This window comes from Pteropus alecto, unplaced genomic scaffold, assembly GCF_000325575.1.
Source record: "Pteropus alecto unplaced genomic scaffold, ASM32557v1 scaffold39, whole genome shotgun sequence".
In the NCBI taxonomy this organism is placed as follows: Eukaryota; Metazoa; Chordata; class Mammalia; order Chiroptera; family Pteropodidae; genus Pteropus; species Pteropus alecto.
Genome location: NW_006443568.1, coordinates 1,078,754 through 1,090,980, shown reverse-complemented (window position 1 = coordinate 1,090,980; position 12,227 = coordinate 1,078,754). Strand labels below are relative to the sequence as shown.

General features: G+C 50.1%; 1 protein-coding gene across 2 annotated transcripts in view; it reads right to left on the bottom strand.

Annotated features, from left to right (window-relative positions):
• Window positions 1-5,127: 5,127 nt before the first annotated feature.
• FHL3 (four and a half LIM domains 3) overlaps window positions 5,128-12,227 on the bottom strand; it is a 7,753-nt gene continuing 653 nt past the window's right edge. Inside the window, exons 1-6 of one of the 2 annotated variants that reach the window (XM_006924216.3) lie at window positions 8,370-8,472; window positions 7,740-7,913; window positions 7,475-7,649; window positions 6,337-6,506; window positions 6,026-6,212; window positions 5,128-5,899 (exon numbers count right to left, since the gene is read on the bottom strand). In XM_006924216.3, the coding sequence (XP_006924278.1) occupies window positions 5,745-5,899; window positions 6,026-6,212; window positions 6,337-6,506; window positions 7,475-7,649; window positions 7,740-7,895 (843 nt within the window). In that variant the 5' untranslated portion in view covers window positions 7,896-7,913; window positions 8,370-8,472 and the 3' untranslated portion in view covers window positions 5,128-5,744. Of the gene's footprint in view, window positions 5,900-6,025; window positions 6,213-6,336; window positions 6,507-7,474; window positions 7,650-7,739; window positions 7,914-8,369; window positions 8,473-12,227 lie in introns of those variants that run through there. The other variant, XM_025041379.1, reaches the window with a different exon arrangement.

The window sequence follows — 12,227 nt, the reverse complement described above, 5'->3', positions numbered from 1 at the left end:
AAAAAATCTCTTCCCAGGAGATGTATGAGAGCTGATAGAACGAGTAAGAAATGATGATTACCAGTAAGAGGTCTCAAATGAAAAGGAATGGGTATAGATTTAGGGACTGTCATAGGTTGGTTGGCTATCCCAACCATTTGGATAAATTCAGAGGTCTGAGCAGGGGACACTGAAAACATGTTGGAGTTGAAGACAGACAAGGTGGCTATAGTCTCAATTAGAGCTCTAACTACTTCATCCTCAATTTTTATATCTAATTACCAGTAAGAGGTCTCAAATGAAAAGGAATGGGTATAGATTTAGGGACTGTCATAGGTTGGTTGGCTATCCCAACCATTTGGATAAATTCAGAGGTCTGAGCAGGGGACACTGAAAACATGTTGGAGTTGAAGACAGACAAGGTGGCTATAGTGTCAATTAGAGCTCTAATTACTTCATCTGCAATTTTTATATCTAATTCTCCTAATTGTGTGTGTGTGTGTGTGTGTGTGTTTTAAGTAGAGGAAATGTTCCCAGAGCATTCCTAGCCCTGCTCAGACAAAGAGGGTTGGGAAATGTTATCAGGGTTTAGTTGCAGTTATCATATGTTTTTGAGACAGTCTCCTTTAAAATTTCCAGGGCATTTATAGAAAAAGCAAATTTTCTGATTTTGATTTTGGGGCTGGTATTCTAGGGCATTTCTTTTTAATTGTTGGAGTTGGACTATCATAAGCTTAGAGGTCTCTTCCCTGATAATCCAGGGCTCATGTAGCCCTAGGTTTCCTGTCTTTCTCTAAAGTCTTAGATAGCTGGTTAGCCAAACAGGCTATCTCATGGGGTCATCTTTCAGCCCAGTGAAGGTCATTTTGTTTTATTAAGGGCTTCAGAAAGACCAACCACAAATATGAAATTGAATAGATTGAGAGTTTCATCATTTAAATTTTTTATTCCCAAATTTTTTGGAAAGTCTGTTCGAATCTGTCAAAATAGTCAAGAATAGGTTCATCTTTTTTTCTGTATACAACAGTGTATGGCTTTCCAACAGACTTGGCGAGGAAAAATTTAGGGAATAACTCTTAATAACTTAGCGGCCTGGTTGTTATGCCTTCTCAGAGCCCTGCAAACCAGTTCATTTGAAATCCTCCAGAGGTTCATTTCAATTGGCAGCCAACATCCATTCCTGGGCTAAACATCTCCTACAAGCATGTGAATAAGTTGATAAAGATAAAAAATCTGGGCTTATAGGCATGATAATTAGGTTGAAATGCCATTCAAATTCAAGAGAATTAATCATAGGATCAGAGAAGTCCTTTACTAGGGCCAAAAGTTTGGAATTAGTCCATGAGGCCTAAGAAATCTGGTGGTCTACCATCAACTGATTCAACCTTAAAAAGAGCTATTAAGGAAGGGGAAGGGAAGTCTGGTGTATTAAGAGAAGCAGGAAATAACAGGAGGGAGAAAAAAGGAAGTTCGGAAAGAGCAGAAAAGGGAGGAAAAAGTGGGGCGTGTGGTGGGAGTGGTAGAAGAGGTGCAGAGGGTAGTTTTTCTTGAGGTTTGTTAGTAGGTCTAGCTTCAGAATTGCATGCGTAAAATTTAGAGGAAGAATTTCCCAATGGTTCCTCTTAACTTCAAGGTGTTTATTCAATTTAGGATTATATTCTTTAATAGAGGCTATCAATAACACCTCTTGATTTTGTTTAGAGCTCTCCACTGTCTTTGGGAGGTTCCAATTGTGCATGTAAATAAGCAAGTTTTGAAATTCCAGAAGAGCCCCATCTGGTCCAGCAAAGTTCAAGATCATCCTGGGTGATATTTGTCTTAAGACTCAGCAAGTTACAACTTTCTGAGCCATAGGTCTTGTGCATAAAGAAGGAGCTTAGAATATAGGCTGTCCATTTGCATTCACTTAATGAAGGTGTCCGTTCATCTCTTTGAAGGCACCTTAACTGTGACTCTCCCTATAAAACCTTATGGACTGGGTCAGAAAAACTGTATGGATCAAATCTGAGCCTTATGAATGAGATCCAAAGAGCTTTGTAGACCAAGTGCAAATCAAATGTTATAAAGAGTCCCTGCCCTGAAGTGAACAGAGTCTCTGAGATCTCAACCAAAAATGTGGGAAATCTGGAATTGAGAGGCCACTTACCCAGCACTGCCAGAGAAATGACTGTGTGCAAAGGGCTCTTCTGGTACTGGGGTATTGATTCCGAGATGGCGTTAGAAGGAGAGTAAGGGTGCCGCTTCAGATCCCACTGCTGCCACCAAAATGTAAACAAATCCAAAAGGCATTGGAGCAAAAAAAAGGAGACACTTTATTCAGGCAAATAGTTTGCAAATTGGGGAGACAGGCTCCAGTAAACACCCAAAGTGTGTGCTCCCCCAAGTCAAAGGGGAGGCCATTCTTTATACTGAAAATTCCCACTCACTTTCCTAATTAGATGTTTTATGTAAATGAGGTATCTAAATTTGCACAGTTCTGATTGGTCCTACTCACGCAGTTCTGATTGGTCAGGGGAGATCTCTGTTTCTTGGCTGAAAGGCGAAACCAGGTACTCCTTTATAATAGTTGACTTTGATGGTATAAACAAGGGCAGAGTGCAAGAAACGGAGAAATTCGGAGAGTCTTCCTAGTATACAGAGTATATGAGAAGCCGCTGCTGCCAGCAGATGAACTCTAGACTCTTGCTATTTGTAAAATCTGGGCCCTTGGTTGACCACGGGGAGTCTATCTCGGCAGGTAAATTCTCTTTTGGGGTTTACATCAAATGAATCTCTCTTCCTGGGGTGTATTAATATCTTGATAAAACTGTTTTTAAAATCTCTATAAACTCATATGGACAAAGATGGTCACACAAAGTGAAAAAAGCTAGATGTACAACGGTGTGTATAAAAATAGATGCCTAAAGTGATTCTTTCTCTATGGATAGCCAAGTAACAGCAAACAGTGGTAGTTTGTGAGGTAGTCTGGAAGATCTGGTATGGGAGGGAATTTTTCTTTGTAGCCAAAATATAGCATGATAAGTTTTTTTCTTAACGTGTACACATATTACTTTTTAAATTTAAAAATAAACTTAAAACTAAAAAAGAAAATACATACATGCACATGCATGCTTGTCAAAAAAGAACTAAGAGGCTATTATACACAAAGAAATCATTAATGACCTACCTTTTCTTCTCTTTACTTTTTGAAATTCGATTTTTCTACAACAAGCATGCATTGCTCTTTGTTTGGAAAATAACAAAGAGATAATGACTCTTGTCTTGACTGCTCCTGGGGTGTTGTGATTATGTCTAAAAAATTTAAGTAAGACCTCAACCTTAGGGAGAGGACCCCAAGCACAACTTCTCACCAGAGGCTTTTCCTGCACTACTAGGAATGAAGTAAGAAACCTCCATTCGGGGTTGCAGAAACCCAGCATATATCTTTTTATTGGGGGGAAGGGGTTGAAGGCTTGGGAACTACCATATTTCATCTAATTTGAGATGACATCAAATCTTAACCTCATTAACCTATTATTTTATGTTCCACTAAGAATAAAAGATAACCTTTGATTATACAATGACTCTCAGTTTCTGAGATGTTAAATCTGAAAAATGTTTATCTTGAAATCAGTGACACAGAACTGTCCCTGCACATCTCTTCCTCTTAGTTGGGTAGATCACCTAAGCAACGCCATTCACCTGATGCCTTCCTTTCCTTTAAAATTTCTCCTCAAGATCTACCTTTTCCACTCTTGCTGCCACCTGCCTCATCATCTCTCACCTGGACCAATGCACTAACTTGCTAACCAGCCTGCTCATCTTACCCTCCAATCCATTATTCATACTGTAGCCTTGAGTGATCATCTCACACCCCTGCTTAAACATTTCCACTGGCTGCTTTACCCTACAGCAGGGTGAGGTCTGTTTAACTTGGCATTTGGCTTCTCATGCCTGGCCTCTGCCTGCCGTTTTAGTCTCTTGGCACTTTCTCCAAATCAAAGTACTTGCTGCTTCCCCAAAGTACCATATGTTTTTTTCAGGCCTCCAGGCCTTTGCACCAGCTGTTTTCTATGCTTGGACTACTCTTCCTCAACAGGTACTTATTGAACATGAAGTAAATGCTGGGAGCTGAGAATAGGGGGCAAGCAAGGCAGGCGCGAGCCTTCCTAGAGGCTGGTGGAAAAGACAAAAATAGAAACATATGATTATTAATTATAAGCATTCAGGGTGGGCATAAAGGTTCTTTGAAAATGTCAACCATGGCCTCAGAAAATTTAGAATTCGAATTGGGCCAGGAAAGCAGTGTGAAGCGGATTAGAATTCGGGATCTACCAATGACTACCTATGTGACTTTGGGGAACTGACAAGCAGCCTCCACCTCTGTGAAGCGGAAAAATGCCCGCCCCATAGGATTTCTGGGAAGATTTAGTATGAGATACATATAATTACGAGGTTCTGCCAGACCCAAAGGCACCTCCCCTACAGGGTGCGAGGGTCTCGCAATCGTGGGGGCAGAGGCAGGGACAGGGACGCGGGCAGGGGAAGGGGGCGACGGACGCCGAGTGAGGGAGCGCAGCGCTCCGCCCCATCTCCCCACTTTGGGGGCCAGCCCCCTTGCTCGTTCCCGCCCCCGCCCTTGAATCACTGGGGGGCGGGGCGGGGCCATGACCCATTCATGCCGGGAATCGGATCCAGATGTTCCCGCGGCGCGTGCAGCTGCATCCTTGCCTTTTTTGGCAAAAAACGTGCGGCCGCGAGCGGATCCCGGGCCGCCTCCGCTAATCCTCGGGAAGAGGGGGAAGGGGACTGAGGGTCCGGGCCCATGCTCTGCGGGATTTGAGAAGGGTTGTTACTGGAGGGGGCGATTTGTACCAAATGAGAGCGCGCATCGACACCCCTGCTCCGGCTGGGAACCCCACCTCCCCAATCCCGCCCTTCTCCACGGGAAGAGAAAGCCCTTAGCCAGCAGGGGGGAGGCTGGTTAAACCCGAGAGGGACGGTAGCTGCGACAGGGATCCCCTTTCTCCCAAGAGATTTCCCACTCCATGGCCAGGCAGCTCCCCCCTTTGCCCTGCACGGGGGAGGTCTGGTGGAGCCTCTGTCTCTGGGTCTGTGAAGGAACCTTCCTTCCCTTTCCACCCCGAGACAAACACACAGAGGCCTGGGCTTCCTCACGCTGCTTTATTGCAGAATCTCGAAAGGGATGAGGCAATCCCACCCTGCTGCCCATCTCTGGGCAAAATGGAGCTGAAGTTAAATGATAAAACACTCGACGGGCAAAAACCTTGTACCCTAGGATCCCCTAACCAGTGAACCTCTGATTTGCTGCTCAAACAGCCCCAGCCCAGGAGTAGGATTGGGGTGGAGGGGGTCAAGCCTGAGTATAGTTCGCTTCTGAGGACTTCTCAGGCACCCATAAGAGACCTAAAGTCTCTACAGAGAAGTCTAGATTGAAGGAGGTGTGGATACCAGAGTCCAGGTTTGGAGGGCTGGGGTCTAGAGCCCTGATTTGGGCTTGTTCTGGGAACCCAGACTATAGGGGAGAGGCCTGAGTTCTGGAGTCCTGGCTTGGGAGGGGATTTGAATAGAGGCTCAGTAAGAGCCCAGGTTTGGGGCCCTGGGTCAGGGAGTACCAGTTTGGGGATGTTGGAGTGGGGAGGCTGAATCCTGGAGCCCAGGGAGAGCCCCAATTTGGGGAGGGGCTGGGTCCCAGAGATGGATTGGAAAAGGAGCCTTAGTCCTCGAGCCCTGGTTTGGGAGGGCCTGAGCCCAGGAGCCCTGGCTCAGGGCCCTGCTTGGCTGCAGCCCTGGCAAAGCACTTGGTCTCCATCCGGCACAAAGCCTTGACCCACCAGGGAGGTGGAGCAGCGGGCGCAGGCGAAGCAGCTGTGGTGCCAGTGGCGGTCTTCAAAGGACACGTACTTGCCTCCACCAAGTCCTGGAGGGAGGCTGGAGGTTAGCTCTGCAGACCTAGAGGGCAGTCCTGGCCCTCAGCCTCACCCAAACCCAGATTCCATTCCCTTGTCTGCACCCTACCCACTCAGTTCTTTGACCCTGGTCCCACCTGTGATCGGGCGCTTGCAGCTGCTGCACTTGGGTGCAAAGAGTTCTCCAAAACAGGCCACACAGTAGGGATCTTCATCCCGGGAGGTGAACTGCTGTCCTGCCAGAGGTGTCTGGCACCCAGTGCAGACCAGGCATTCTCGATGCCAGGGCTGGTCACGGTATGTCACACCGCCCTGTGTCAGTGTCTGTAGGGACGGCATCTGTCAGCAGGGGGAACTGGGGATTCCCACCCCACAACAGAGCCTTGCTCACCCCCGCCCATGTGTGCAGTAGGGATCAGCACCCCGACCCCACTGGTCCAGCTCCCACCTTGCTGCAACGGGCACAGCGAGGAGCAAACTTGTTCTCATAGCAGGGCACACAGTAGTGGGCGCCCTTGTCGGGAACGAAGGAACGAGAGCCTAGTGGCTGCTCACAGCCACTGCACAGGAAGCACTGCTCATGCCACGTTTGGCCTCCATACTCCAGCTTCCGGGACCCTGTGGGGAACAAGGGTCCCACTCAGAGGCTGTGTCCTGAGCTCCTGAGTGCCATCATCCTCTGCTACCCCGAGTCTCCACTGCTCCCATAGCCTGTGCAGGGTGGTGTCCATGCACATGCAGCAGGAGACCTACAACGTATATTGTACCTGCTAACCTCCTGCAAACATTGGACATGCTGGCTGAGCAGGTGTTAGGCCTCCCCATAAACTAGACATGAGGGTTTGGCATATGTGAAATTCCCATATGGACCAGATATGAGTATGTCAGCACACGCCAGGCCTCCATGTCACAGGCATGATGACTCAGTATACGCTAAGCCCTTATATACCAGACATGATGGTTTTAGCAGACACACAAAAACTCTACTTATGCTAGCCAGGCAAGTCTCTGCCCACACAAAGTTCTAATGTCCTGGACATGACAGGTTCAGTACGTGTTACCCCCTGTATAGCCTAATCATGCCATTCTCCACATATTCTAAATCCTCATATATATCTAATTAGGCATGCAGGTCACTACACATGTTAACCCCTCTCTTTATCTGTCTCCGCACGCTAAGCCCCAACGTACCAAGCATGACAGGCTCAGTGTACTCTTAGCTCCTTTGTGTACCAAATATGCAAGTCTTCATACATGCTAAGCCCACAGGTGTATATTGAGCCCACTGGGCTGGCACACGTTAAACCCTCAGGAATGTACCAAGCTTGTCAGTCCTGTACGTGATAAACTTTCATGTGTATACTTGGGCATGCCAGGTCCTGTGCATGATACGTTCCCAAGAGCATACAGGCAAGACAGATCCTGCATACACTAAATTCCTAGGAACATGTTGCATGTGCAGGTTCTTTACTATATATACCTCTATGTATGTATCAGATAGGCATGACAGTCCCTTGCACATGCAAGAACCCTACACAGATGCCAGGCATGCCAGTCCCACATACAATGAGCCCCCAGGGACGTACCCGGCATGACGGTCTCCCCACAGGCAGAGCACTGTGAGGAGAAGGCACTGCAGTAGCAGTCATTGCAGAGCAGCTCATTGTCCTGGCAGGTGAAGGGCTCATCTGCTAGGGAGCGCTGGCAGCGGCAGCACCGGAAGCAGCCCTCGTGGAAGTGGCGGTCTTCATAGAACAGTTCCTGCCGAGAGCACGGCAGAGGCACTGGCATCTTTGTCCCCTCCTGCCAGCCTCCACCCGCTCCCCCTGCCCTATCTGGTCCGGTCCTTACCCTTGAGTCATGCCCGATCAGCTGCTGGCACTCGGCGCACGTGTTGGCGAAGGTGTTGTCATAGCAGGGCACGCAGTAGGGGCCATTGTCCGTCTGAATATATTTGCGGCCATACAGGGACTCGCTGCATTTTGCACAGTCAAAGGTCTCGCTCATGATGACTATGAGTGAGCCCTGTTGGGGACACAAAGTACAGCAGGGTCACCCAGAGGGGCTCTGGCTTAGCCCTTCGCAAGAGCCCTTGGCATTAAAAAAAAGAGCAAAAGACCGGGCATAGAAAATGCCAGGTCAGAGTAGGTGACGATGGGGAAGGGGTGCTTCTGGGAAGCCAGCTATCCTGCATGTTTATTTCAGTATTTAATGGTGGAGGTAGAAGGGGGTCAGGAAAATCAGGAAGCAGAAGTTGTTTTCTTATCTGGGCCCTGGCAGATCTGGGGGGAGGGGGCTTTTCCTGGGTCAGTGACTCATTTCCTGCCACAGCCTGAGTTTAGCCTCCACTGTCCCTAGTGTCCCCAAAGGGGCAAGAGCATGGACAGAGAGCCACCCCACCTTATCCCATATAAACAGTACTCCCACCCTCTCCTGACTCCCAGGAAGGGACCCTTGGGGTATGAATAAAGGAACCCTTACCCAGAGGTCTGTAGTGGGGAGCTTAGGGATGGGAATGGGCTGTTCCTGCCTCCGTCCCCATCCAGGAAACAGTGGAATGTTAGAGAATGCTGGGCGGATGAATGGTGAAGGTGGAGGAGGCGATGTCATTGAGCCTTACCTCCCAGGAGAATTACCCAGCAACAAGGACTTCAGAGGCTCAGCCTAGGTTTAAGCAGGAAGGAAATCCTGCAAGCTGGATCCAGTCAAGCTTCCCCAGCTGGACCCTCTGCCCTCACCCTCTTCCACCCCCTGCTGGGTCTCTGGTCACACTAGCCTGGACCTCCTTGGCCTGCAACATCTGCAGCAGCTGTGGCAACCCAGATGGCCAGATGTCAGGTTTTGCCAGCAACAGGGGAGAGAAAAGGGAAATGAGATGCCTGGAGAAGGAGAGGGGAACTGGAGACAGAGATTATGCAGTGTGCATGCTTGCCACCTCCTGCTGGGGGGCATCACTCCTGGCAGCATCTGGCAAAGCCCAAGATCTTTCCATCCCCTGGGTCATAATTTCCCTCCTCCTGCCTCTGGGAGGGACAACCTTGCCCTAGCTTTTCTGATTTCTAAGGGTTTGGGGCAGGGGGAATGACGGGTGAGAGTGGGAGCCATTGAAGATTTTCTCCCCAATCAGGCCCCCTCTCGGATAGGGAGTCAGGCAAAGGGGAGCCCTGAGAGCTGTTGTTGCAGACACCCAGCCCCCCACCAAACCTCAGACACTTTCCATTTTCTCAGGAACAAAGCATGTTTGTGGGATGAGGTCATCCACACAGCTGCCTCTGGAACAGGAGTGTGGGGAGTTGGGGGGAGGCAAGGAAGTGGGGTTCCCGGTCCCTTCTGCCGCCCTTGATTCTAGTTTCTAGCCCCAGATTCAGAGCTCCCCACCTCCAACCTCCTCCACCATAAAGCCTGCTCTCCTAGGACTGGGATCCTGAGGTGGGAGGAGAGGAACCACCAGGACCTGTAGGAAGGGGGTGTTTTCACAGCTGCAGATGAACTTGGGGTGTACAAAGGAACCCACCAACCCACTCCCTCCACATTAGACCCCAGGAATGGGCACTCCCCAGGGTCTGCTCTGGCTCAAGCTGAAGGAAAAGCCCTCATTCTCTAAGCCACCCCCATCGGAAATTCTCGCCAACAAGCATTGCTCTGGCTTGGAGTTCAGAATCCAGGCGCCAGCAGATGCCCCAAGTGTGGAGGGCCTGGCTCTTCTAAAGCAATGGCTCCTGAGCGCATAGCTGCCCTTTTGTGTAATGGGAGGGCACTCAGTTCATACCCCAGGCCATGTTACGAGGCTACCAGGAGCTGGGGTCTTCAGAGCAGGGACTTATGTGGTAGGGACTATGTGTAGGGTGGAGGGTTAACTGCCCTTCTTGGTCTGCTCCCTGCCACTCGGCCTGGGTTTCCTTTGGCCCAACATCTGATGGCTGCCTGAGGTGTCAGCCACTGGGCAGCAGGGAGACACACAGGTGGAGTGTGGCCATGCCTATCCTGGAGCGCCCTGGGCCTTTTCCTTCCCTCCTTGCTTGGCCCGCAGCCGCCACCTTCCCAGGCCCGAGCTAGCCCTGGGCCCGCCCCCTGGGAGGCAGTCATCACTCTGAGACAGGGGCACCCCAAATAGGGTATGGGCATGGCTTCTGTTTCCTTCCCAGAATCCCCTAGTCTGTCCAGCTGGGCTCCAGTGAGGACAGAGTGAAGGGCACTATCAAGGCCCACCTGTCTCTGCCCATTCCCCTCCTCCTCCTTTCCCTGGCAGAGCTGGGGGACTGAGGAGCCAGTCTTGTGTTCTTCATGGCTGGTAGGGAAGGTGCAGGGGAGGCTGCTCAGTCTGCCAGATGGCTCTAAGCCCCTGCCCCCCTCCACACCCCTACACCTGACCAAGACACATACATCTGGCACCTCTCAGTGAACCTCCTAGAACTCAGAATGGCTGTGGCATGTGGTGGGTAGAGGCTCCAACTGTGAAATATAAACCCGGGTGATCTTGGGTAAGTCACTTAAGCTCTCGGAGCCTGTTTTCCCATCTAATACTACCTCCTACCTCCTAGGGTTGTTGTCAGGCTTAAATGTGATGATACTTAGAAAGCGCCTCGCAGTTAGTTAATCGGCAAATAGAGCCTATTAGTGTTTTTATTATTAGCCACTCCCTCATACTGAGGTCAGACAACAGGTTGCTGGCCAGCCCTGGGTCAGGGAGCTGGCTTGGAATTTGACCTAGACATTCTCAGTATAGGCTCAGGGAGAACAAAGATGGAACCCCTAGTTCTATTGGGGACAACAAAGAGGCCCAGGCCATGGGGCCAGCCTGACTCCAGTGAGCATAACTCTGAGATCCTTCACACAGGTACACAGATGTATGCACCTGCAAGCTGCTTTCCCTTTCACGAAATGCATTCGCACCCACCCCATCATCTCATCAGATCTCACAAAAGGCAGGACGGTGTGTCATCACCATTTTATAGCTGAGCAGAAGCCAGGAACAGGGTAGGAACATGCTCAGGGTCACTCAGGTATCAGAGCCCAGGAGCCCTTTCCTGTTTCTCCTTTCCTGGAAATGCTACAGTGATGGTGGAGAGGGTAGTAAGCATTTAAGAGCAGGGAACAGGAGATGCTGGGTGACATCAGTAGCACAGGAACCCGGCTCTTCTCCCAGCTGCCAGCCCTGAGACTGGAAGACACCCAAGAGCCTTCTCGAGTACCCATGCCAACAGCTCAACCCTTTTGCTCCCCTTCAGCTCCCACTGTCCAGGCCCCACAGCTGTGAGTCAGGATCAGAACAGACCCCTCCCCCAGCTCCCTGGAGCTGACAGGAGACTAAAGGGGAGAAATTGAACGACTCCAACCCCCACCCTCTGCTAGCAGAAACCAACCTTGAACTCTCCATTTTCCCCTCCCCCCATGGGGCCTGGAAGTCAGAGCATTTGGGGGTGGGGGGGGGGCGAGCAGGATCCAGCAGCTGCTCTGGGGACAAGAGAGGAACAGTTCATTCACCCTGGGTCCCCCAGGGCTGAAGTAGCCTGTCCAAGATCAGAGTTTAAAAATAAGTTGGGACTGTCTTGATGTATGCATGAGGGCTCTTTCTTGATCTCTCTTATTGTCTGAGGTCCCCTCCTCATGGGGGCTCAGTGGGTCCAGAGTTTGTGTTTTCCCATATCCTTGCTTTCCAGTCTTCCAGGCCTGAGTCTCTTAGGGTCTGTCTCGAAGCTGTCAGTGAATCTCCATTAAATCTGTCACTCGGTGTCTAGCTCTGTGCCACTCAGCATGTGCCTATGTCTCTGCACACTTCAGCAGCCGTATGTTGTGGGTGTCTCTGTATGTCTGCGGATTTCTACCTCTGAACACCCAAGTCTGGTCTCTTAGGGCCTCTATGGGGAGGGATGTCTTGGTCCCCACTCCACTCCAATTCTCTACCTCTTAGCATCTCTGCATGCCTGAGTGTCTCTCCAGTCTCTGAATGTATCCATAGGCCTCACAGAGGCTGATGCACCAGGAGGCTAAGGCAGCTTAGGCTTCTGGGAGCCTCACTTGCCCAAGACCCTCCAAGGCCCTGGGACGAGAGCTCTATGGCAGGGTCATTGTACACTTTTTCTTAAAACGCTCTACAAAATCTGGGTCTGTCCCTGTGCCTCAGGTCAGTCTCTCGGTGACTCTACGCCCAAGTCTCTGTCCCTGTTTCAGATAACTCTGCAGCCTCCTGTGTAAGCCTGTCGTTTGTGTCCGGGTCTCAGTCTGGGTCTCTCGCTCCACCTCGATTTCTGGGAGCCTCAGTTTCTCAGAACTCTCCATTTTTCTCTCCACTCTGGCTTTTCTATTTCAAACTTGGCCCCCTCCCCCGCCCAACTCTCG